Below are 27,355 nucleotides of genomic sequence, written 5' to 3' on the forward strand. Positions count from 1 at the left end.
TTGTGATCATTTTACAGTTCAGTACATAACTCCCTGACACTATTGTATGACATTTCTGCACATTATCAAACAGCTTTGGCACACTAGTAGGACAACTACATGTCACCAGTGAGGCAAAACCACTAGTGGGCATTATGGTGCTTCTAGTAGGGTTCAGGAGGCTACTAGTGCATAACACAAGCCAGCAATTCAGTGCACTAGTAGGACCACTAGGGCACACTAGTGGAACAGATGTCTTCCTAGTAATATTTTTGCACGACTAATGCCACTCAGAGGTAAACTACTGTGCTGCACCAGTAACACTACGAGGCCCAACTCGTAGGCATGTGTCACATATTAGTACTAGAACAACTAGTGAGGCAAAACTGTGCACAAGTTCTAGTGACACAAAATCCTACTGAATAAAAAAATATATATACTTACAGTCTTACAGTAGTGGAAGGCTGTAGTGGGAAAAAAAACAACTTTACTTGTTCATTCTACTAGTGCACTAAATTGCTTTGCTGGACAAAGAGTGTACTACTACTAATCCAGAGGTCAAGAATATTGACTAAATGCTTCCACAGCTTTCCATTGGCATCCTTCATTGCGGTGAATGAGGAACATTGTAAAATGGCTTCAAAAGGTGCTGTCTAAATGCAGGCTGATTAGTGATTGGATTTGGCAGTCTTTCCATTGTAACTGCGGAGCGACTCGGCGCCACGTTGCCTGCTCACGATTCCAGTGTTGTGACGAGCTCGTGTTGTGAGGTTTGATGGGTGCAGGGGCTGAGTTGACCTTTGAATGTGGGGAAGGATCAACAAGAGGTGGCGTGTCATCAGTCACAGTCATCAGCAGTGGATGAAAAGGTAGGCAGCCTTGTTGTGGGTGACCAGGGCGGTTGTCAAACTGGATGAAAACAGGATTTTCTTCCTCTCTCTCTCTCATGATCATTCGTGGTCCACTCAGCAATTTGGCCAGGCGGTCTTGAGCCAGCAATCGTTCTCATCCCACGCCACACCTCCTTCACACCGTTTCTCCTGTTCACACCTCGTACCCAAGATGTTCTCTCCATCCTCCAGTCTCCTCTTGGAAATGTGATCCTCTGCATTCCTATTCTTTTACAGTCGTCGTTGATAAATGATCATGAAGTACACGTGAAGTGTCTTCGGTATTTGCAAAGGTTTAGTGAGTCCCTCCTTATGCTGCACGAACAAGTGTATAAGGCAAGGAGCAGCAAGGACACAGATAATCAAACCCAATAAATGCAGCACAAGTAATTCAGTGAACCCCCGTTGACCGTGCGGCATACGCCCCAGACGTACCCACGGTCGGTGGAAATACACAATATCGAGAAATCGTACAAAAAACATGGTTATACACATTTAAAGCGGTTCAAACGAACCTACATTTATAAAACAAAACACTTCCCTAGCGCCTGTTCTCACTCCCTTGCTGTCAAGAAATGGGAGACTATCATGTAACATCGCTTTGAGGAAATGAAAAGAACACTCGTTCGCACGGTTCTCCAAATAAGAGGCACAGCGCTTCAAGCTGTTTATTTGTCACGTTTGTGAAGTTTACGTGAAAACCGACGTATCAAAAAAGAGAAATAACACTATAGTATACAGTCACCAAAATGTTCAGCCAAACCAAATCATTTGAGCTAACGGAAGTCCGCTTTCTTACGGCTGACATATAATGCAAAATTCCATAGATGGGGTAACGGAAATTAGCGTAGCTGTTACTGTAATTATACACCTTCAAACAGTACCACACGGAGCAGCAACACATACAAACAGAGCATACAACATTACTTATATTCTCTCTGCCCTGTGCAAACAATGACTCTTACTGGAGTTTTCATTTTGTTTTCCTTTTTCTTACTTCTCTTCCTCTGTTACACAGCATGCCTTTCAGTCGACCTCAGTGCTGCCCGGCATTTTGTGTGGCACAACGCGCTTCTACACAGAAGGCACGCAACTCTAAATTCGGACTTGGCTGTAGAAAAACACATGGAAAACATCCATCCATTGTCTTCCGCTCATCCTAGGTCGGGTCGCGGCGGCAGCAGCCTCAGCAGGGAAGCCCAGACTTCCCTCTCCCCAGGCACTTCCTCGAGCTCTTGATGCCCGAGCCAACTCCTCTGGCCCCTCTCAATGCGGAGGAGCAGCGGCTCGACTCTGAGCCCCTCCCGAATGACCGAGCTTCTCACCCTATCTCTAGGGGAGAGCCCGGACACCCTGCGGAGGAAACTCATTTGGGCCGCTTGAATCCGGGATCTTGTTCTCGACCCACAGCTCGTGACCATAGGTGAGTGTAGGAACGTAGATTGACCGGTAAATTGAGAGCTTCGCCTTTCGGCTTCGCTCCTTCTTCACCACAACGGACCGATACAAAGTTCGCATCACCGCAGACGCCGCACCGATCCGCCTGTCGATCTCCCGTTCCATTCTTCCCTCACTCGTGAAAAAGACCCCAAGATATTTGAACTCCTCCACTTGGGGAAGGATCTCATCCCCGACCTGGAGAGGCTACTCTACCCTTTTCCGACGAAGGACCGTGGTCTCAGATTTAGAGGTGCTGATTCTCATCCCAGCCGGTTCACACTCGGCTGCGAACCGCTCCAGTGGGAGTTGGAGATCACGGCCTGATAAAGCCGAGAGAACCACATCATCTGCAAAAAGCAGAGATGCGATACTGATGCCACCAAACCGGACCCCCTCTATGCCTCGGCTGCGCCTAGAAATTCTGTCCATAAAAGTTATGAACAGAATCGGTGACAAAGGGCAGCCTTGGGGGAGTCCAACCCTTACAATCAGAATCAGAATCAGAATCATCGTTACTCTGGCATGAGTGGCCAGTATTGGTCAACAACAGATATGCTAATAGTGCAGCGTGGCGAGACTACTACAGTGAGTGCACGAGTAATATATAATTGGCCTCACAGGAATGTGACAACGAACTCAAGTCAAAAAATTGCCAGCATGTTGTAATGGAATTGTAGGTGTTTAAGAAGTTGATTGTAAGAGGGAAGAAGCTGTGGGAATGTCTGCAATGCGTACCAACCTCTGACACCGGTCGTACAGGGACCGAACAGCCCGTATTCAGGTGGTTCGGTACCCCATACTCCCAAAGCACCCCCCACAGGACTCCACGAGGGACACGGTCGAACGCCTTCACCAAGTCCACAAAACACATGTAGACTGGACTCCCACGCACCCTCGAGGACCCTGCCGAGGGTGTAGAGCTGGTCCGCTGTTCCACGGCCAGGACGAAAACCGCACTCCTCCGTTTATATATGAGATTCGACTTCCCGACGGACCCTCCTCTCCAGCACCCCTGAATAGACCTTACCAAGAAGGCTGAGGAGTGTGATTCCCCTGTAGTTGGAACACACCCTCTGGTCCCCCTTCTTAAAAGGGGTATCACAGTCCAAAAAGGCCTGATAGGACTCCTTCTTCAGCTTGAAAGCATCCCTCACTGCTGGTGTTCACCAACGGGTTCGGGGATTGCCGTCACGACAGGCACCGACCACCTTACGGCCACAGCTCCGGTCGGCCGCCTCGGCAATAGAGGCGCGGAACATGGTCCACTCGGACTTGATGTCCCCCGCCTCACCCGGAACGTGAGCAAAGTTCTGTCGGAGGTGGGAGTTGAAACTCCTTCTGACAGGGGATTCTGCCAGACGTTCCAAGCAGACCCTCACAATACGTTTGGGCCTGCCACGTCGGACCGGCGTCTTCCCCCACCATCACCAGGTGGTGATCAGTTGACAGCTCCGCCCCTCTCTTCACCCGAGTGTCCAAGACATGTGGCCTCAAGTTCGATGACACGACCACAGAGTCGATCATCAAACTGCGACCTAGGGTGTCCTGGTGCCAAGTGCACGTGTGGACACCCTTATGCTTGAACATGGTGTTCGTTATGGACAATCCGCGATGAGCACAGAAGTCCAATAACAGAACACCGCTCGGGTTGTGATCGGGGGGGTTCCTCCCAATCACGCCCTTCCAGGTCTCACTGTCATTGCCCACGTGAGCGTTGAAGTCCCCCAGGAGAATGATGGAGTCCCCTCCAAGGACTCCAAAAAGGGTGGGTACTCTGAGCTGCTGTTTGGTGCGTAGGCACAAATAACAGTCAGAACCCGTTCCCCCACCCGAAGGCGGAGGGAGGCTACCCTTTCGTCCACCGGGGTGCACCTCAACGTACAGGCGCCGAGTCGGGGGGCAATAACTATACCCACACCTGCTCGGTGCCTCTCACCGTGGACAACTCCAGAGTGGAAGAGAGTCGAAACCCTCTCAAGAGGACTGGTACCAGAGCCCAAGCTGTGTGTGGAGACGAACCGACTATATCTAGTCGGAACTTCTCGACCTCACACACCAGCTCGGGCTCCTTCCCTGCCAGAGAGGTGACATTCCACGTCCCCAGAGCCAGCTTCTGTAGCTTGGGATCGGATCGCCAAGGTCCCACGTTACCCTTTCGGGCTGTGCCCGGCCGAGCCCCATGGGGGCAGGCCCGGCGCTCGTCTTCGAAGCCCACCTCCAGGCCTGGCTCCAGAGGGGGGCCCCGGTGTCCCGCGTCCGGGCAAGGGAAACCTAGATCCATATATTTTGTTCGTCATAGGGGTTTTTTGGAGCCGTGCTTTGTCTGGTCCCTCACCTAGTGCCTGTTTGCCATCGGTGACCCTAGCAACTTAGCTCCTGTGATCATTGGGACACACAAACCCCTCCACCACGATAAGGTGACGCCTCAAGGAGAGGACATGAAAAACAATCACTTAAAAATCAGAATCTAGCAGGGGCTCAAAGGACGAACCGCGATATAGATGGGGTCCACTGTATTGCCTATTCATCCTGACATTGGACCAATTTGATGATCTGTCATGAAAAAGGGTATGGGATATTGTTGATTTACTGACATTGGTGGCTGGAATTCTTCAGCCTAAAACCAAAATTGCTAAAGGCTTTAAGCCTATAAGAGCTCAGAGATGTGCTACAGCTTCCTCGGATCCTCAGAGATTAAAAGAGACTGCGTCAAACGGGTAAAGTCCATGATTATAGTCAGGCCAGGTCATCCTCTGTCCAGTGGCTGCGCTTCTTTCATACTCTGCCTGTTTGATTGGTCTAGCCGTATTAATCTATGCAAGTGTGGTAAAACCCAAGCTGCTTTTTACATTTTTTTTTAATTTTTTACCCCACTTAAAAAGAACTGTACATGACTTACTCAAAATATTGCGTTGCATTGCACACACTGCAGATAGATAGATCGAAAGACTGTTGCTATAGATATTGTAGATTCAATAGAACTAGAGACGCTGACAGTATAATTTAGCAGAAGGCTGCGAAGAATGTTTTAAATACTGTGGAGAGAAATCACGGTTGACCTGTAAACTCGGTTGTACGAGTGGGTGGATGGCAAAGGCGGGTGTGGGAGTAAACAACACCCTGCTCCTCTTCTGCACTACATGTTCTTTATTAGATTTCTTTTATTTTTATGTTATTCAATCTACTACTACTATCAATCTGCTATTTACCCAAAAAGAAATTGCACTTTGTGACAATGTGAAGTTGTCAATGTACAGCTTGTATGACACAACTCAACACACAGCCAAAGACGGCTAAACAGCAGGCAACAAAAGTGAGTACACCCCCAAGTGAAACTGTCCAAATTGGGCCCAATAAGCCATTTTCCTTCCGCAGTGTCATGCGACATGTTAGTGTTATTGGGTCTCAGGTGTGAAGGGGGAGCAGCGGGTGAAATTTGTCGTGAGCACCCTCATCCGCTCTCACACTGGTGACTGGAAGTTGAATATGGCACCTCATGGCAAAGAAAAAGCTCAACAAAGAGATGAACCAGGCTACAAGATTTCCGTGATAAGATATAATCAAATATGTACAACAATGTGAGTTGTGTGCGAGATACTGTATGTCTTGTCATTCGACAGTGAAAGGAAACTTTGGCCAGAACTTGTGTCAAATCAAGATAACGAGACATAATTGTGTTGCTTTTCTCTTCCTCGCTCCTCACTTGGCAAGGTCACTGAGTATTTATAATGGAGTGCCAAAACAGATTCTTCCTGGCGTTTCTATGGCAACAATAATGAACTCACGTCATGAAATTGACACGCTGGCGGTTTTGCTTTTGCACAGTTTGTGCCACCCCTTGACCGTCTCGTTATGGCTCTCTTGACAGCAACGTGCTCCACTAGACTCGAGGATCTGAGTTATCTGGAACACCAACAGGTCGGCGGGCACAGGGGCTCCGCCCGCAAACTCAACACAACTGGACGCACGAATGAGGACTCGAAAGGTATTTCATTTTTTACCCTCGGGCTATAAGCGCAGTGCGAATACTTTTGTACTTAAGTACATTTCAGTCTGCACTTTTTATTATTTTATTTTTTTCTTCTACTTCCTGTAAGTACAGCACGTGGGTACTTTTGCCACCTCTGCTCACCTTGCACTTTCTCCAGGGAGACTGGCCCATTTCAAACAAGGCGACATCATGCTGAAACCGCTGCTGTTCGAAGTTCCCGGCGCCACCGCGGAAACACCTTTCGTGGGCCGGGATTGGCTCTTCGTGCGTCTGGATGAGGTCTTGAGGAAAACCAGCAACTGCGAGGGGAGAGGGGCCGTCATCGTGGGAAACGCGGGCTCGGGCAAAACTGCTATCATGTGGCGGCTGGTGGCGCTCAGCTGTCACGGCAAACACACGCAACACGGTGGGCCCAGCATCCCTCACAGCCCGAGCTCCTCTCCCAAATGTAAGGTTCACGCCACTTCTCATCAAAATATGAATCAAAGAGAATGCACATACTACGGACATAGTACAGTTGAGGAGTGGAAGGTACAGTGAATTATATGGAGACCCCCCTAAAAGAGAAGGTTAATAATTGCCGGTATATGCCACAAAATGGCAGAAAAGCACTACTTTTGTCTAAATGAAGCTCCTCAACACACTTCAACATAGTTCCTTGGCACCGAGATACCGAAAGATGGCGGCAAAGCAGTAGGTTAGTCTAAATGACGCTTGTCGTATCATATCTAACCAGTTCCTTGGGATTCCTTGAGTAATGCTTTATTGATTTGGTCCTAGCACAAAAACAGTGAACAGGTTCATAGAGTTTTTCAATATTTCATTTTTTTTTCCCCCACCAACAAATCAGTAATAATTATTATTAACATCATATTTTTGTTTTTGTCTCAGTTTATGTCCATGTGGATGGCAAAGTAAGAATTTCATTGCACAGTGGAAAGGTTTCCCAATGAGCTTTGAATGCTGAATTTGCGACTGTTTAACTGTATTTGGTTTAAATGTGTTTAAAGCATGTGGGAAGGGTAAAACGATAAAAAAATTTCTCAATATTGTGAATTGTCACCTATCACATTTGGATCTAAAACGCAATCCCCTTATTTCCCCCTGATGTGAGTTTAATCATGCTACATTTTCGGAGGTATTGGTTTGCAGTGGTGTAGAACTGCATGACATCTTGTCTGTAAGTTGAGTAAGGGAAGCAAAATATCACAATGTTACTATGCCGCATAGCAGTTCTATAGACCCCCCCCCCCAAAAAAAATAAAAAATAAAAACAAACAATCAAACTGCTTCAAATAATGTCAGACAAAAAGGAGTATCATAAAGCTCTCGCCACATTGGATTGAATTAGCGCGTGCACTAGTAACCTAATCTTGTGGCCTGTACTTTGCTGTGGTGGTGATTTTTAGTGTTGTAAACAAAATGTGACAGCCGTAGCCTTTTTAAAAACATCACCTCGTGTCTGGTTTTCCGTTGGCACAAAAAGACACACAGCGCTGTTTGGAGGATACGTGGTGCAAATGCATAACAAGTACAGCTGTGTTCATTTTTCAGCATCACTGCATTATTCATGGACACCTGCACTATATGTTGCCATTTTGATTTATACTCAATGTGGCTCTAGTCGCTGTATCGTGTAGAGGGGCGCAACTATCACTTTGTGTTGTATTATGGGGTTGGACTGCACATTTCCCTCACTTGCTAATTAATTGCAGTAGTGCGGAAAGCCGTTTGAGCGTTTATTTGAGATCCTTGATATCCAGTGTGAGGTGCAGGTACTAGTAAACTCTTTGTCCTCACTATTCAGACAATTGCGTGCACCAGTGGAAAGAATGTCTCACTAATCCATTTTTTTCCACTATTGCAGCCATCTACTAGTGTATTACATTTCTGCATACTAGTAGGGCAACTACATGTTACTAGTGAGGCACAACTGTAACCACTTGACATCTGCATACTACTAAAACTACTACGTTAGATGTTACCAAGTGTAATTTTGTCACTCGTGTGTAGTACTAGTAGCGCACAGTTGTCACCTAGGGCGCAGTTTCGTCTTACTAGCAACATATAGTTGCCCTACTAGTGAGGGCAAAGAGTGTTCTAGTATGTGAGCCTAAGATGGATATCCTTGATACCGAATTTTATGATTGGATTTCCTTCATTTCCATCTTAAGGCCCGTGTACTAGTATGCACTTTGTCCGAGCTAGTAAGACAATTCAGCACACTTGTAGAACAACTAGGGTGCAGCAGTAGACTGACTGTGTCATACTGGTAACGACTGCGTACGAGTAGGCCAAAAGTGGTACTAGTAGTGGAAAAATGGCTTTATGGAAAACTGAGCATTTATTCAATATCTTTGATATCCAGCTTAAGGTCTAGGTAGTAGTGCACTCTTTGTCCTCATTAGTAAGACAATTCAGTAGTCACTGGTTAAATGACTGTGTCTTACTCGTAACGTTTGCGTACTAGTAGGACAAAAGCAGCACTAGTAGTGGACAACACTTTTTGCCCTATAAACTATACACTAGTAGACAACTGCGTGCTACTCGTACCACTACTGACATTCTAACATTCCACTCGTTGACTTTTATAATTACGTGTTACTAATTGAGGAAAACTGTGCACTCGTTGACAACTGTGTGCTATTAGTAGTACTCGTGACTCTGACTAGAAAATTCTACCGGTTAGCATATAGAGCCTCACAGGTCGTTCTAGTAGCACCTAGTTATCAACTAGCACACAGTTTTGCCTCACTAGTAACATATCGGGTTCTTACTAGCATGCCGAAGTTGTCCTACTAGTGTGCAGAAATGTCATCTTGTCGTGGAAGAAACATTACTAGTAAGACAGTCATTCTACTAGTGCTCTGAATAGAATTGCTAATGAGGAAAAAGAGCGTACTACTACATGGACCCTTAAGCTACTGTAGAAAGCAATGAAATGCTCACAGAGCTTTCCATAAGGCAATTGAATTGTTTACCACTTCCTCCCAGCACACCTGCGCGTCCACTTGAGACATCTTCCGAGTATAAACGGCACTTTTGTCTTTGCTGCTTTGTGCTCTATTCAGGTGGGGAAAAGCAGCGGAAATCTTCCGCCAAACAAACTGCCGATTCCCAAATCAACCCGAGTGCTGTTACAGGAGCGTCTGATAGCGCAGCGCAGAGCAAAGAGCTCGCCACATGCCTTGCCAACAAGGTACCGGTCAGCACCGCACCAGCGCTTGCATTCTCACACTTGTGAGAGAACTAAATCCCCAGCCAGTCTCTTTCTCCGACCTTACATCACCACCGTATGGATTTCACATAATACACAGGACGGAATGTTTCGAGTACAGTAATGAGCCACTTGTGCTGACAGAATCACGCGAATAGTCAGCTAAGCTAGCTATCGATTCCTTAGGTCGACGGACCTCGGTAATTTTCCAATGTTCGCTTGAGCTTCGGGAGCTTTGCTGAAACTATTTTGGAATATCCACCAGGGGGGAAAAACAAAAAAATCCCCATCCCGCGTTTGCCTACGATCATCTGGCGGGGAAAACTGTCATTTTAAGGTTAGATTATTACATACAGTAGCCATAAAATGAAAAACAGCATATGTTACCATACGGAATTCACTCTGTTCGTCAAGTTGAAATCATCCACATCTTTAACTTCTACGTTTTGACAGGTGGTCGCTTACCATTTCTGCCAGGCCGACAACACATACACCTGCCTGGTCCCGGAGTTTGTTCACAGTGTCGCCGCCCTGCTGGCCAGATCGCCACAGCTCACCCCGTACAGGGAGCTGCTGATCCAGGAACCTCACTTGCAGAATATGCTCAGTCTGCGCTCCTGTGTCCAAGACCCCATAGCTGCCTTCCGAAAGGGTGTCCTGGAGCCCATGGCCAACCTGCGCAAGGGTAAGTCTTCACATCCATGCCCACACGTGAACAACAAACTGATACTTTTAAAAACAAACTATTATATGTGCTATTTGAGTGTAAAGATCATTTAAAGTTTGAAATAGTATATTTTTTGAGCGGAAAAGTCCATTCCTCTGCAATTTGGGAGGCCGCTGCTATCCTACAAAGTGAACCTGCGTTTATCACAGGGTGATCGCGGGGTATCCCATTTTCCAGACTGCAGCGCGATAGGTGAAAATCTGTAATATAAAGAAGGACCATATTAAAAAACTCGAAAGAAATAGTTTTACCACTCTCATTCGCTTTTGAATACATTTCAACTTAATAAAAGACACTTAGACTTATTCGACACACTCTTTAAAGTCGTCCTTAGCGCCTGTTCTCACGCTCTCACTGTCAAGAAATGGGAGACTATCGTATAACATCACTTTGAGGAAACAAAAAGAAAGTTCTCCACTCACAAGGTCCTCCGAATAACAGTTAACGCGTGCTTGCTTCTCGCTGTTAATATGTCACTCCCAGTTGAAGTTTACTATAAAACTGACACAAACAATAAAAGGGAAATAAACATTGTATATTTAAACACCAGAATGTTCAACCTATACCATCCAATTGAATTTGAACAAAAGTCTGCTAGCTTATCGCTAACATAATGTGAAACACCATAGACGGGCTAATGGAAATGAGCATAGATGTTATGACAATTATAAATCTTATTTATCACAGTTGGAACAGCAACACAAAAACATACAGCAGTGCTCACAGACTTATATTTTTTCTCCCTTGTGTGGCAATGACTGGAGTTTAGTTGGGAACACTCTCTGCCTCTTCTTCTTCTTAAATATGCTGTCTAACGAAAGTCCGCGAGCCTCATGCTAACATATAACGTGAAGCACAGTAGACGTGCAAACAGAAAATACGATGGAAATTATAATCCTTCAAACACCCGCTTCTTTAACACGCACAGAACATCAACGCGTGCAAAAAGAGCATACACCAATACTTACAGGCATATATTCTCTCTGCGGCGTGGGAATGACTATTACTAGAGACTAGTAGGGGGCCTTCTCTGCCTCTTCCTAAACTTAATTATACTACGTGCATCTCACAGTAGACCTCATTGTGGCCCAACGTGGAACTAACACTCAAGTTGATAATTGTAAATTCGGACTTGCCTGTATACTGTAAAATCCCATTAAAAAAACGATCTGCGTTATAGTGGTGCAATAGCAATGGATTCACTGACCCCATAATACGCTGATACATGAAGCCACTGATTTGGGTCCCAGGGAAGTGCGGAAGCAATGCTAGGTCATTTGCATGCGGAAGGAACGAGTGTTATTTTTGCCCTGGTATCTCATCAGCGTCCCACCGGATTTCAAGGTCGCTCAATACGCTGAGGCAGAGGCGGTGGAATGCTTAGGCCATATTAGCCAGCTCAGTTTCTTATGATACAGCCAGTCAAGATAGATTGATGTTTTCATGATGGTCAAGCCCTACAGAGTCGAAACAAAGGACTGTTGTGTCTCCTCCATCTCTATTAAGCAGGTTAGGGGGGGGGGGGGAATGAAGAGCCCTTTTGCCTCTTAAGAACACGTGAGTCCTCACCCGCTTGTAGGGCTGTATTGACAGCTTCGATAATACAAAACATGATGGATAAGTCCTGGTTGGTGATAATAAACAACGATGCCATCCAGCTCTTTTCAGCAGGATGTAATCAATAGCACCATTTTAACAATATACACTTGCTGGAAAACTAAGATGTGCTTATTTTAACAGTACATGGCTACAATAAAGTACAACCCCAATTCCAATGAAGTTGGGATGTAAATAAATAAAATAAATCAAAACAGAATACCATGATTTGCAAATCATGTTCAACCTATATTTAATTGAATACACTACAAAGACAAGATATTTCATGTTCAAACTGATAAACTTGATTGTTTTTAGCAAATAATCATTAACTTTGAATTTTATGTCTGTAACATGTTCGGAAAAGCTGGGACAGGTGGCAAAAAAGACTGAGAAAGTTGAGGAATGCTCATCAAACAGCTGTTTGGAACATCCCGCAGGTGAACAGGCTAATCGGGAACAGGTGGGTGCCACGATTGGGTAGAAAAGGAGCTTCCCTGAATCGCTCAGTCATTCCCAAGCAAAGATGGGACGAGGTTCACCTCTTTGTCAACAAGTGCGTGAGAAAATAGTCGAACACTTTAAGGACAATGTTCCTCAACGTACAATTGCAAGGAATTGAGGGATTTCATCATCTACGGTCCATCATATCGTCAAAAGGTTCAGAGAATCTGGAGAAATCAACTGTGAGGCTGACGCTCTAACCAGCCGCCCACCGTGCCGTCTTTGCAATGTATTCAATTAAATATAGGTTGAACATGATTTGCAAATTGTATTCTGTGTTTTTTTTTATGTTTAACACAATGTCCCAACTTCATTGGAATTGGGGTTGTACATACAGGAAATATGTCATTTCAGAATTGGGGGACAATTTCGGCACCCAGATTTATATTATTTTATATTTTCAAGAAAAACTGGTAATAAACCATCATACAATTTGATTCATCCAGCTCACTAATCAATGATCCACTTTTCAAGAGATATTTCAGTTGTTACTGCGTATATTTTGCGTTTGGCTCAACATTGCTACAGATACTCAGGCACCTGATAAACACCCATCCATCCATCAAACCGTTCACATCTGCTTATCCGGGTTTGGGTCACAGGGGCAGTCGCTTAAGCAGGGAAGCCCAGGCTTCACTCTCCCCAGCCACTTCATCCAGTTCCTTCGGGGGGATCCCGAGGTGTTCCCAGACCAACGGGACACATAGTCTCTCCAGCATGTTCCTGCCAGTGGGACGAGGCGTCTAGGAGCCATCTTAACCAGCGTCCAAGACATGCGGTCCGATGACACGACCACAAAGTCATTCATCCAACTGCGGCCTCTTGATGTTTGAACATGGCGTCAAGTCCAATAACGAAGCAACACTCGGGTCCTAATGGGAGCTTCCTCCCAATCACGCCATTCCTGTTCTCACGCTCATTGCCCACATTGACTCCCCCCAGCAGAACGAGGGAATCCCAGCAGGGGCGCTTTCGAGCACCCCTCCAAGGACTCCAAAAAGGGTGAGTTGCCGTTTGCAGTCAGAATCCGTCCCCCCACCCAAAGGTCGGAGTGAGGCTACCCTCTCGTCCGCTGGGGTGAACCCCAAACTGCAGGCACCGAGCCTACACCGTCTTGGTGCCTCTCACACCGTGGGCAAATCCAGGATGGAAGAGAGTCCATCCCCTCTCAAGAAGAAGACTGGTAACACAGCCCAAGCTGTGTGTTGAGGCGAACCCGACTACATCTAATCGGAATTTTGCGACCTCGCACACCAACTCAGGCCCTTTCCCTGGATGACGTTCCACGATCTAGAGAGCTAGCTTTGGATCGGACCACCAAGGTCCCCACCTTGGGCTGCCACCCAGCTCTCTGTGCACCCGACCCCATTGGCCCCTCCCACAGGTGGTGAGGCCATGGAACGGGGGACCCACATCGTCTCTTCGGGCTGTGCCCGGGTGGGTCCCATGGGTGCAGACCCATGGGACGGCCCCCACCTCAAGGCCTGATAAACATGTATTTCCAAAAATATTGCTGAATAAGTCCGAAGTAATCTAATTGGAGACAATTAGATAAAGAAAGTTCAATTTTATTTGAATACTAATTTAATTCTAGTATTACTCTAATTGCAGGAATAAGTAACAGGGTTGTAAATCAATGCAGATGTTCGGAGTTTTGGCTCAAGCGTGCATGCTAGCTGTGTTAGTTGCTGTGCTAAGTGGTCAAGAACAAACCTAGCTATATAATAATACAAAAAGGTAATATGAATGTCTTTTCATGATAATATGAGTAACAGGGTTGCAATGTTTTAAGTGATACGGCTGGAAATATTGAAAAACTGAAGCAGGGATTTACCTTAGGTCTACGCATGGTCAGAGCAATTAGTTTGACAATATAATTTGTGCTCAACCATGTAGTTTACTTTAAGAGGGAGAGCTTTAAAAAAAAGAAAAAAACAATTTTTTAGGGGGGTACTCAATAGTTATTTGGTACTTTCAGAATCACTTTTACTACAGCTAGTTACATTTTGTCTCAGGACAACTATACTTTACACAACAAGCCCATGTTTTTCTGTATTTTCCGCATGACCCACATACAGGTATGTAACATCATTGTTTTGTTTCCTCATCAGCTCTTTATGGCCTTTCCATATGTGTGTTCAGAGCGAAAGCTGCCTGAAGAAGAAGACTACGTCATCTTGGTTGACAGTCTCAACGAGGCGGAATTTCATAAACCTGACTATGGGGACACCATTGCCACCTTCATCACCAAGATCGTCTCCAAATTCCCCCTCTGGCTCAAGCTGGTGGTCACAGTGAGGACGGGGCTCCTGGTGAGTGCCATTCGCAGAGGAAAAAAATCCTGTAATGTAAACAATCAGCCCATAGACGACACACAAAAAATTGGGGATTTTGGACTTTCGGGTTAGAGTGTTTGACTATATGTCCCCTGCGATTGGCTGGCGACCAGTTCAGGGTGTACCCCGCCTCCCGCCCGAAGATAGCTGGGATAGGCTCCGGCACGCCCGCGACCCTCGTGAGGAGAAGCCGTACAGAAAACGGATGGATGGTTTGCATGATTTGCCGCTCGAAATCAAACTGATGGAAGCGTTTCCATTGCATGCTACATGCCATTATCTCCCTTCAGACTCTGCGGTTAGATGTTTGACATAGAGTATTACTGCCATGGTATAGCCATTGCGGCTTTTGGTACATGGCGCCTTTGCCCAATCCGCTCGCAAATCCCGACAAACAGAGGCTGCATCTGTCAAAAGCCGAAGCCAAAAACTCCAAATGCTGTATGGATTACAGCGTGAATGGATGTCAATGCTACGGGGAGTCAGTTGCGAGTCTGCAGCTTGTCAAGCAGCCAGTCGGTTATATAATTGAATTAGTGATTTGGAATGCTCTGAACGCACGTTCGCTATGACGCATTACAAGTCAGCAGGCATTACATACTGAAGGATGAAGACAAAAGACACTGCTACTAAATTCTCACTTTCCACAGTCATTCTGAGACCTTGTTGGAGTTTGATCTATTTATCAATAGAAAACGTTGCTCATTGTTTTGAACAGTGGCAGGTGGTTCATTTCCTATCAGGGGCTAACTTAATCCCACCACTATCACGTCGCAATTATAGAAACCATCAATACTACACGAAAGCACAATAGAGCAGTGCACAACCGTGCCATGTACATCATCTGGAGCAGCTCACAATCAATATTTATTTAATAGCGTGACAAAAACTGTTCACGGGCGAGGGGAACCGAGCCCTACCATGAACGACGAAAAAAAAAAAAAACATGTCTAATTGCTCTGACCAACCAATCAGAGGATGGAAAAATGCTGACATCGTTGAGGGAAGGCATTCTGGTCCTGTGAGGACACATTTGAAATCCAATTGGCTGAAGAAAGATTTCCATAAGTTAGTTTAAGTTACGTAGGCCAGCGCTACTGACTGTGAAAGCATGGGCATCCACATATATGCATGTTGGGAACGCATTTACACAATTTCATGGAACAAATGTTCGAATTTTGGTTGTACATTTAAGTCAACGGCTTTGAAACTGTGAAATCCACAATTCAATTGCTTCGCGTTACTCGTTATTATTGATGAACTGCGCCGCACCAACATGCAATCAATGCGGCCGATTAGTCCTCGCTGCCTCGAACGGCTTGCGGGTGGCAAGAGAGGAGATGAAAATGCGCGCATCTCAGAGGAGCCTGCGAGCCGCGCTGCTGCCGCTTGAGTCATTGTCACACGATTCACTGTACTGTATCCCGTGGGCTCTGCGTGACTCAGAGACATCTGAGCAATGACTCCCGATTTAAGTGCCTTTAGTTAAGGCGCAAAGGACCCGGCCTACAATTCATTTAATGCCGAGTCCCCGTGTGACGCCCGTCTCAACGAGAAAATAATCACAACTGGAAAATGTATAAATGTTGAGTGTGAGACTTGAAGTTGGAATGGAGAAGAAATGGAAATACGGTGCTACCTCGGCGAACCCGACTCAACTCAGCAATCTCTACTCGCTTCGCGACAAGCAGCACTTGGGTCGATAGTGAACAATTCTTCCAAAATGACTTATTGCTACTCCCCGTTGATTTTTCTTCTGGAAAACTAAACATAAAACAAAGAGGATTACTCGTTGTGTATTTTAAACAACCGCATGTCTTTGCATTGTACGAACGTTCGCTAGCTTAATGCTAGCACACAATACAAAACACCATAAGCACGCTAACAAAACTAGCATGGATTTTGCAGTGGCTTAATTCAACCCTTGTGAAATTACTTTGTGTACGATGCACGTCTGCGTTATGCTGCTTGTTGGTGGCCAAGATGCACACAACAGAAGAAGCAAGATGATTTTAGATATGATTTATGATTTAGATATGTTACTTGGTCACGGAACAAATGAAACTCGTAATTTAAGATGCCACTGTATGTAAAATGTAAATATGTAACATATCTCTTAATTTGGGAATTTTATGACAGGTGGAATTGGAATTTTCTGAATCTTTTGACCTCTAAATGATGAGCAGATAATGAGTAGAATATTAATGATTTGAAGAAAAACTAAAACATTTTCAACACTCTCTATTGGTCAATAATTTGACAACATAACATACCCACGTGGGCACTGACCAAAAGTATTGACTTGTGAAAGAATATGAAAGTGACAAATTTGGACATCCGATGTTTTGGCATCAGTATGCTATAATCGCATTTTGTTCTCTCTCTTTCAGGAAATAACCACCCCGCTCCCGTTCTCCGGCATCTCATTGGACATCCTGCCCGACAGCAGCGACTTGGGAGCCGACCTGAGCGACTACATCCATCACCGGGTGAGCGGCAGCGCCCGGATCGCCGCCAACGTCACCACGCCCACAGGCTCCGCACCTGACCCGCTGCTCCTCAGCAAGTTCAGCAGTCACCTGACCACACGCAGCAACGGCTCCATCCTCTACCTTCAGCTGACCCTGGATCTGTTCCACAAAGGGCATTTGGTGCTGAAAGGGGGAAACTACCTGGTTGTGCCCGTGTCCCTGTCAGAGGTCAGACAGTTATTAGTTCTCAGTGTGGGTGCTCTTAAAACGGTGTGTCCAAACTTTTACTTGAAGTGAGAGTGATTTTTTGGGGGGGGGTATGAGTCAAGTCAGAGGTTTTTGGGCATGTATAAGAGGTGCTTTGGTGAGTGTGAGAGATTTTGTATGTGCGTGTGTGTGTGTGTGTGTGAGAGAGAGAGAGAGAGAGAGAGAGAGAGAGCGCAAGAGAGAGAGATTTGTTTGTTGTTATGATGTTATTTGTCGGGTGTGAAAAGCATTGGGTTGTGTGAGAGGTTTTTTGGTGTGTGAATTTTTGCGTGAGAGGTTTTTTTTCATGCATGTGGAAGTTTCCTTTGTGTGTGAAATGAAATGTATTCATATAGCGCATTTCATACACAAGGTAACCAAATGTGCTTTACATGATTAAAAGCATTTAAAGACAAAGAAAAAAAAACAGCTCATAAACATTTAAAACAAAGAGGGGGGAGGGGGGGGGGGGGGGGAATACAATTAAAACAGCGTACAGTGCGAGAAATATCATTTAAAGGTGGAAATGCTCTAAAAAGCATGGGAACAAAGGAGAGTTTTTAACCTGCACTTTAAAACATGCACATTTGGGGCTGACGTAGCTGTTGGCAACTTCTTCCATTTGTGTGCAGCATAATAGCTAAATGCTGCTTCACCATCGTTGCTTTGGACTCTGCGCTCCACTATTGGACCCGAATCTGTGGATCTCAGAGCCATAATCATGTTCAACCTATATTTAATTGAATACACTACAAAGACAATACATTTAATGTTCAAACTGATACACTTGATTGTTTTTAGCAAATAATCATTAACTTAGAATTTTATGGCTGCAATACGTTCCAAAAAGCTGGGACAGGTTGCAAAAAAGATGGAGAAAGTTTGATGAACACTTCAGAAAACCAATGTCAGTAAATACAGTTCGGCACTACATCCATGCCCGTGACCTTCGATCCGTCAAGCGGCACTGCATATAAAAACCGACATCAGTGTGTAAAGGATATCACCAAATGGGCTCAGGTACACTTCAGAAAACCAATGGCAGTAAATACTGTTCGGCGCTACATCCGTAAGTGCAACTTGAAACTCTACTATGCAAAGCAAAAGCCATTTATCAACACCCAGAAACGCCGCCAGCTTCTCTGGGCCCGAGCTCATCTAAGATGGTCTGGTGAAAAGTGAATAAGTCTTCTGTGGTACGACGAGTCCACATTTCAAATTGTTTTTGGAAATTGTGGACGTCGTGTCCTCCGGGCCAAAGAGGAAAAGAACCATCCGGACCGTTATGGACGCAAAGCATCTGTGATGGTACGGGACTGTGTTAGTGCCAATGGCATGGGTAACCTACACATCTGTGAAGGCCCCATTAATGCTAAAAGGTACATACAGCTTTTGAAGAAACATATGCTGCCATCCAAGCAACGTCTTTTTCACGGACACCCCTGCTTATTTCAGCAAGACAAAGCCCAACCACATTCTGCACGTGTTACAACAGCGTGGCTTTGTAGTAAAAGAGTGCGGGTACTAGACTGGCCTGCCCGCGGTCCAGACCTGTCTCCCATTGAAAATGTGCGGGGCATTATCAAGCGTAAAATACGACAACGGAGACCCCGGACTGTTGAACAGCTGAAGCTGTACATCGAGCAAGAATGGGAAATAATTCCACCTACAAAGCTTCATCAATTAGGGTCCTCTGTTCCCAAACGTTGATTGAATGTTGTTCAAAGAAAAGGTGATGTAACACAGTGGTAAACATGACCCTGTCCCAGCTTTTTGGGAACGCGTTGCAGACATAAAATTCTAAGTTCATGATTATTTGCTAAAAACAATGTTTTATCAGTTTGAACATTAAATTCAATTAAATATAGGTCGAACATGATTTGCAAATCATTGTATTCTGTTTTTATTTATGTTTAGCACAACGTCCCAACTTCATTGGAATTGGGGTTGTACAATACATTTCATTTACTTTTATTTAACGGTTTAAGTAAAGGTCATTTGTTTTGTTCAACGATTGAGACTACAGCGAACCGCCACCACATCATGGTTTATTGTTCACGCCCCTGCGTGAACAATAAACCGGCAGAGCAACACAGGGGACTGCCATTGTTCCAAAATGTTTCACACAAAATAGAACACGTACACAAACCTGACAAATCTCTGATCAAGGATGAAAGATTTCGAAAGGGCACGAAAATAGCTCCCGGCGAATGACTGACGCGTTTTGATGTTGCGTCATGAAATAGTACGAAAGACCGAAGCAGATGAGCAAGGCCTGAAAACTGACAACCTCTTGACTGGATAAAAGGTTCGCATGCTTGCCGTGCTAAATGCGATGAATTTGTATTTTTTAGCATAATTGTGTAAGTGCTGAAGAACTTATTCTCCCCAAATCCCCCAATTTCTTATTTACCGCCTTCTCCCACATTTCTCGGCCGATGCGAACCGTTCCAACTCCAAGTCTCACATTCTATGTTTCCATAATGTGATGAATTTCACAACATTTCAGTGCAGTCGCAGCTCTTCAGCATTCACGCACAATTAACCCTTGGTAACAAAAAGAGCCCCAAAGGCTCACACGTGACAAACTTCAGCAACATCCCCTCATCTAAACCCCCCAATTTGATTTTTGTCCATATGTTGTTAATGTTTAACTACAGTATGTGTCGTCAGTGAATTTGTTTTTGGACCTGTGAACCTGCGTTAGGTGTACACGCTGATGTGCCGCGTGAGCTTCCCGGACAAAGCCGTCTTCGAGCGAGTGCTCCCGGTGCTGAATGTTGCCCTGGCGTCGCTGCACCCGCTGACGGATGAGCAAATGTTCCGGACGCTCAATGCGGGCAGCGTTAGGGGGGAGCTGGAGTGGAAGGACTTTCAGCAGAGATTAGACAGCCTGGCTGGATTCATGGTGAGCAAAATTAGAATTTGGGGCCATCTATTTCTTCCGTTAACATTGATTGTTGAAACGGAAGAACAACAATAAAGTGCCATGAGAAATAAAATAATGTAGCTGTATTGAGGGATAATAATTTTTTTTTTTAAATCAATCTGACCATTATAAATGCTTACCCCTTATATGTTGACGATATTCGGTACAGGTAAGCACCACGCTCCTGTTACTTACATGTACAAGGAAGGGCAGTTCAGGGGACGTCTGCCTTTTGGGAAGTCCACTAATGTGTCTTGCTGTTGCCGGCAGGTGAGACGCAGAGATGGCACACGCATGCTGTGCCATCCCTCCTTCCGAGAGTGGCTGGTTTGGAGGGCAGATGGCGAAAGCGCCGACTTCCTCTGTGACCCGAGGTCAGCTGAACAACAGAATACTTGTTTAGCACAGGGGATTACGTTCCAGTGAGGTCAGAATCTGCATCATAGAACGTTTTTAACAACAGTTCTTACTCCTCCCGTACACTTTAAATACATTTGAACTTATTGAAACGCACTTTTGAAATATCTTTCGCACCTGTTCTCACTCTGTTGCTGTCAAAAAAAAAAAAAAAAAAAAAAGGGTATATCGCATCGTATAACATCACTTTAAGGAAACAAAAAGAAGAATCGCTCGCACAGTAAAAGTGACAACAAAAAGAGAATATAACATTCCATATTTAAACAGCAAAATGTTTAACCAAACCACTTAATTTCCTCTAATGAAAGTCTGCGAGCTTAACGTTAACATACAATGTTGAGCGCCACAGAGGAAGTCACGGAAATGAGCATAAAAGTAATTAGAAACCTTCAAAAAACTGCTACTTTAACACACATGGAGCAGCGACACATACAAAGCGAGCATAGAACATCGAACTCACATGTATTATCTCTGCTCTGTTTTGCGATATAGCAGGGGCGTGAACAATGAACCGTGATGCAGTGGCGGTTCGCTGTAGTCTCATATTGTGCTGCGATGCGTCAGAAAATGTGTTTGTGTATCCTGGCGACAAAGCACTGATGAAATTGCACGCGTGTCTGCAGGAGCGGCCATGCTCTCCTGGCGTTCATGTTCTCCAGACAAGAGGGCAAGTTGAACCGTCAGCAGACCATGGAACTGGGACACCACATCCTCAAGGCTCACATATTCAAGGTGAGCAAGTCTGTGGGCTCGGTCCCTCTTTGACCTCCGCCGGGGTCAAACACGTATACTGCAGGTCGGTGTTTGCGGTCCTTCATTGAGCGGAGGCGCATATTTCAAGAGAGAAAATTCTCACGGCACACCACTCGCCAAAAATGTCACGAAAGGTCTAGATACTGAAATAATGACGATCTCGCCTCAATTTACTCACAAATCGACTGAGTGTGAAATCTGGACCTGTTGGGTTTCTGCCATCGAGTGGAAAAGCATTGAATTGTTCTGCCCGTCGAAATGCTTCCTTACGCAATTTCCGCGCATATATGCTACTAAAATCACAAACGGCTGAAATTCTCTCCTCCAACGCTTGCATTCAGACATTCAGTATCGTGCATGAGAGCGTTCGGGTAGTGAGTCTTCCTTTCTCTTTTGATTTGAGTTCCCGTCTGTCTGCACAGGGTCTAAGTAAGAAAAGCGGGGTGTCCTCCACTGTCCTGCAGGCCATGTGGGTGAACTGCAGCACGGACAGCCTCTCTGCTGCACTCGGATCCCTGAGGAACCTCTTCACACCTAACATCAAGGTGACGCTTGACACGCTTTGGACTGCGGAATAGCAGAGATGTTCCAAGTTGGGAACTGACGAGAATTCATGGGAATAAACATGAATACAGGCAGGAATTTGCAAAAATGGAATGTTGCCTATTAATAGGGAATTGTAATATATTTTTGCATAATCTCGAAGGAAAAAAATGACATTAGAAGTAGAGGTACCTACATTTACAAGTGCCCCAATTTAGGGGTTTTCGAGGCACTCGGTTGATGAAAACCCAAATCTTCATGTTGTGTGCCAAAATTGCCGCTCAAGTGAAGTGAAAACAAAACCAATTAAGATACAGTAATGCCCTCGCATGTGGGCAAGGAGACCTATTTCACGTGGATGGCAAAAAAAAATCTTTGCTATATGCTTGAATATGATCACGTTCTTTTCATAAATGACCCTCAATTTCCAATTAATTCCCATTGAAAGTTTCCAATTTGGAATGTTTAGAAAACAAAACGAGAACTAATTCAAGGAACATGAAGTAGACACAGTTTGACACCTGCGTCGTATGCACCGAGTCTATCACATAACGTGAATGCACTGTAAATGTTCTCGTCTCCCTCCTGCAGGTCAGTCGTCTGCTGATGCTGGGCGGCGCTAATGTGAGCTGGTGTACGGAGGTGGTGGGACACGCCCCCATCCTGGGCGTCCACGCCCACCTGGGGCACGGGGAGATGGTGGGCCTGTTGACGGAAATGGGCGCGGCCCCCGACGTGAGCACAGACAGCGGCATGACGCCTCTGTGCTTGGCGGCGGCTGCGGGACACGCCGGCGTCATCGGCCTGCTCTGCAAGAAAGGGGCCAAGGTCGGTACCATCGCAGCCGTTTCAGCATTGAGTCCAGAAACAGCTAAAGGTCCATGTACTGGTCCGCTCTTCGTCCTCACTAGTAAGACAATTCAGCACGCTAGGAGAACAACTCTGTCTTACTAGTCGTGCTTTTTCCACTACTAATGCCACTTTTGGCCAACTAGTACGACCTTAAGATGGATTTACTTGATATTGAATAAGTGGGCCTCGTAGTGTTACTATTGGAGTACAGTAGTTTACTAACAAGGTCTACTGTAATTGTGTGCTCTTTGACCAAAAGTGGCACTAGTAGCAGACATTTTTTTTTTACGAGTCAGACATTCTACTACTGCCCTGAATTGTCTTATTTTTAGAGTACTAGTACATGGACTTTAAGCTGGATAGCGATAACAAACAATCAAGGATACCATTTGGACATTTATTTGATATCCTTGACATTCGGTTTAAGGCCCATGTACTAGTACACTCTTTGTCCTTACGAGTAAAACAACTACGTTACTAGTGATTCAGAACTGCACAATATGAAAACTGCAGGCAACAAGTACTACTAGTGACATATATTGTAACATTCTACTAGTTAAAATCTATTGCTTAACTAGTAGTGCGCAGATGTCAACTAGTGCAGTTTTGCCTCATTAGTAACATGTAGTTGTCCTAGTCGTGTGCTAAACCTTTCCTCCAGTGTGTCATAAAGTAGTGGGGGGGGGGGGGGGAAATGCTATTAGTAAGACTAGTGTGCTGAATTGTCTTACTAGTGAGGACAAATGGTGTACCAGTCCATGAGCCTGAAGCTGGATCTCCAGGATACGGACTAAATGCTCTAACGGCTTTCCGTGCCCATCTGTTCGGGGCCCTCGGCAATTGCCTGGCCTGCCTGCCCTGTTGCAGCGTCTATTGTGGGAACCAGATGACAACAGCAGGCCTCCTTGAGGCCGGCGTGTTGGAAGCGATGGCCAGGACCGGCATAAATCCCTCTTTGTGCTCCTCTACTGCCAGGTGGGCCAAGCTGATAAGAATGGCCAGTGCGCGCTGGTCCACGGCGCACTGAAGGGCCACACGGAGATCATCACCATCCTGCTGGGCCAGGATTGGGGCCCCGAAAACCCCGCCGATACACAGCAGCAGCAGACGATAACTGGGAAACATCAGGCCGTACAGCAGGCGGTCACGGCCGCAGCAAGCGTAGGACACACGCAGGTACACAACACCATTGGCAAAGTCATCTTTTTGTGTACCGCAGTTTCCCAACCTTTAGTAAGCCAAGGCACATACAGAAAAAAAAAAAAATCTCAAAAAGTGTATATATATATATATATATATATATATATATATATCTAGTGGTGCCTCAACTAACTTCACAACAGGCAGCAATTCTTCAACAAAGAGGCTTAGCAGCACAGTGTCCATTGAATTGGAGCAACAAATGTGGCAACAACTGTTTATTTTATTACATTGTATTTAATCGTTATTACTGTATGTTTTTATAAAGTACTATATAATAGAGTGCTATTTTTCTTATCGAAAAACACATGAGAAACATTTTTTTGTTTGTTTTTTTGGGAAGGATGGACCGGATTAATGGCATTTCCATTCATTTCAATGGTGGAAAATGATTTGAGATACAAATGTTTTCAACGGCAAGCCTCGTCACAGAACAAATTTAATTTGTATCTCAACACACCAGTGTACAGCGAAGCCCTGCATAATCGGGTTTGGACATTTGAAAATTCACAGATTTTTTTTTTTAATTGAAAAACTCACCTATTTACTATGGTGCCAAAGCAATAGCAGCTTTGGCACCATCTGGTTTTATCTTGGGGCCAAGGCACTATGTTGAAGCGAGTTGAAGAGCTTCATTTCGCCCCAAAAAACAAAATCTTGCGGCACGTACAAGCAATTACGGGACAGTGTACATTGATGGCAACACGATGGCAACACACAGGTGAATTGGACCTTCTGCCATTAAGTGGAAGAGCATATGATTGTTTGCCTGTCACTATACGTCGCTGCCATAGAAAGACAAAAAAAATGATGCATTAATTGTAGTAAATAAATGGCAATTTTTGACTAGTTAAGTGAAATTGGATCATTTCTTGGACAAGTGTTTGGGAATCACCGATGGAGAACATAGTGTCTGTCCTTGTTATTGTTATGATGTTGTTTTTCTCCGTGCGCAACGAAACTAGGAGGAGACTAAATTGTGTTTTTTTTTTTTTTTGGGTCTGCAGGTGGTGAAAATATTGCTGGACTTGGAAGATGAACAGCTGGCAGTGCAGATGGACACTCACGACTCCCTCTGGGGAGAAACGGGTGCGTTTTCTTCTATCGCTCACATCTACTTAGCGTTCTCTCTTCTGTCTGTGAGTCACTTTCTTCCATTTGACCCCCCTGACATAGAATTGTGGGCTATATTAAAATCCTCCCTCACTGGATGTGCACGAAAGGCAAAGTTATTTGACTGAAATGGTTGAAAACAATTAGTCGTAGCCAGAATTCAGCAAAAAAAACGGAAGTTTAGGTCCCATTTCCTGAACGCATTGGAGAGGAGGTCTGCGCCATCTATGCTCGCAGCTCCATTAGAGAGTAATTCTATTACACTGTACTCTCCAGCGCCGCAGTGATGAGATAGAAAGCTTGTTTGCATGAAGCAAAAAAACTCAAATGTTCTCATTTTCATGACCATTAATCTTCCTTGGGCTTGAGAAATATTGGCAATATTGACACATTCAGTTTCAGCCAATTTTGGACAGTCACTTCCAGAGCCCCAATGCTCAGACTTATTGATAATTTGGTGTCGTTTTATTGTCGTGTTAGGTCACTGCGGTCTGCCGACTGCCTTTAAGTTACTGGCCGTCACACAAGATGAAAAAGTAAAAGGTGATAGAGCCTTGCGGGCCGCTGCTCCCAAATTGCGGACTGTGCAATTGAGGATTACTCAGAGCAAAGAGCTTTCTCGTCAGGGAACATTTTTAGGTTGGAATCGTTCAAGAGATGTGGAAGGAGGCAGCAACTCTTTCTTAAATTAGGAATGGTATTGTGAAAAAAATTGAAAGGCAGTTAAAAACACATTTTTGTAGCCAGGTGTTCCAGTAAGACATGGTTGTTATGCTTTTTCTTTTCCTGTAATAACAGTATATTTGGGATTCTGGAATATTTGTAAATTGAACCACATACTTTGCGAGGCCTCTCTTTGAGAATTGCTCCATTATATAAAATAGAGAAGGCAATTTCTGTACAAAATGCGTGTGAATGCTGAACGCTAGTGGAGCATTCAGAGTCTAAAGCACACATGGTGAAGCAGCATGTACAGTCGCACACAAATGAAATAAGTCAGCTCCAAGTGTGAATGTATGGTTTGTTTTGAATTTTTTTTGGGGGGAATCATTCTTGGAAGCTGCCTTTTATTTTTCTCTCTCTTTTTAAATGTCTTCCGGTTTGTTTTGAATGTTTTTAATCATGTAAAGCACGTTGAGTTAGTTACTCTGGGTATGAAATGTGCTATAATACATTTGCCTTGCCTTGAAGAGCTAAAACTGCATTGAAATGTTTAATTAATTGAATAGAAATGTGGATTGTAAGAATTGAAGTTGTAGTTGTCAGTCAAGAAATGTGGGAGGAGGTAAATATGTAGCTCTCAATTTGGTAATTTTACAGTGTAGTGTGGAACAAATAGTAATGTGTAAACAAGTCCCCGAGATGACTCAGTGAGCTTAACAATTTGAATTTGGAATGGGGGGGAAAAAATGGGTCTTGTTGTTCATCTAATTCGCTTGGACGGGGGGTTTTTTTTTGTGTGTGTGTGCAGAAAATGTAAAATGGTATTTTTGTAATGTAATTCCTCATGTGAAGAATTTGAATCGTTTCAAGTTTGAATGGTCTGAATCGGCTGTAATATATGGAAGCAGAAGAATGTCAACAAAGCGGGCAGACTAATAACACAAATATTATGCAAAATAACGTGTATGCTCTTAAGAATTCACCCCAAAAAATAAAGCATACTTATTTATAACGAAAAGGTGATGTAGTCGCTGCTTCTTTAGCGTGCGTACTGGATGAGAACATGTCACGTAACACTGCCCGAGCGTTTCCTTGCAGCGCTAATTATGATAAACTGCTGCTCCTTCTCCCTCCATGATGAATTGTTCTCCACGTCACGTCATCACGGCACTTTCTCTTTTCAGTGCTGAGTGCAGCGGCGGGCAGGGGGAGGATGGAGGCGTGCGTGCTCCTTTTGGACCGAGGGGCCGGGCTAGAAGTGCCAAACCGCAGAGGGATGGTCCCCCTCCTCAGCGCGGCCAAACACGGACACGCACAGGTGACAAGACGCACACAGTATTCCTCTGCATTGATTTTCTGCTCCAGTAAAACTATTATTTTGGTTCCAACTTGGTGCCCGGGAACTATGTCGGAGTGGGTTGAGGGGCTTCACCTAGATACAATTAGTGGTTTGCCGCCATCTCGTGCTATCTTGGTGCTGAGGAACTA

At 44.9% G+C, this 27,355-nt stretch overlaps 1 protein-coding gene across 3 annotated transcripts in view; it reads left to right on the forward strand.

The window, feature by feature from the left end:
- LOC133399287 (protein TANC1-like) overlaps nucleotides 1-27,355 on the forward strand; it is a 44,521-nt gene that overhangs the window by 8,999 nt on the left and 8,167 nt on the right. For 2 of the 3 annotated variants that reach the window (XM_061670725.1, XM_061670726.1), the window contains exons 4-17: nucleotides 6,178-6,294; nucleotides 6,458-6,748; nucleotides 9,372-9,499; nucleotides 9,971-10,202; nucleotides 14,487-14,656; nucleotides 17,071-17,379; nucleotides 20,105-20,305; nucleotides 20,597-20,700; nucleotides 21,367-21,475; nucleotides 21,919-22,041; nucleotides 22,631-22,867; nucleotides 23,867-24,067; nucleotides 25,099-25,180; nucleotides 27,052-27,185. In XM_061670725.1, coding sequence (XP_061526709.1) covers nucleotides 6,178-6,294; nucleotides 6,458-6,748; nucleotides 9,372-9,499; nucleotides 9,971-10,202; nucleotides 14,487-14,656; nucleotides 17,071-17,379; nucleotides 20,105-20,305; nucleotides 20,597-20,700; nucleotides 21,367-21,475; nucleotides 21,919-22,041; nucleotides 22,631-22,867; nucleotides 23,867-24,067; nucleotides 25,099-25,180; nucleotides 27,052-27,185 — 2,438 coding nt within the window. The remainder of the gene's footprint in view (nucleotides 1-6,177; nucleotides 6,295-6,457; nucleotides 6,749-9,371; nucleotides 9,500-9,970; nucleotides 10,203-14,486; nucleotides 14,657-17,070; nucleotides 17,380-20,104; nucleotides 20,306-20,596; nucleotides 20,701-21,366; nucleotides 21,476-21,918; nucleotides 22,042-22,630; nucleotides 22,868-23,866; nucleotides 24,068-25,098; nucleotides 25,181-27,051; nucleotides 27,186-27,355) is intronic. The other variant, XM_061670727.1, reaches the window with a different exon arrangement.

The sequence above is a fragment of the Phycodurus eques genome, chromosome 2 (assembly GCF_024500275.1).
Source record: "Phycodurus eques isolate BA_2022a chromosome 2, UOR_Pequ_1.1, whole genome shotgun sequence".
Taxonomy (NCBI): Eukaryota; Metazoa; Chordata; class Actinopteri; order Syngnathiformes; family Syngnathidae; genus Phycodurus; species Phycodurus eques.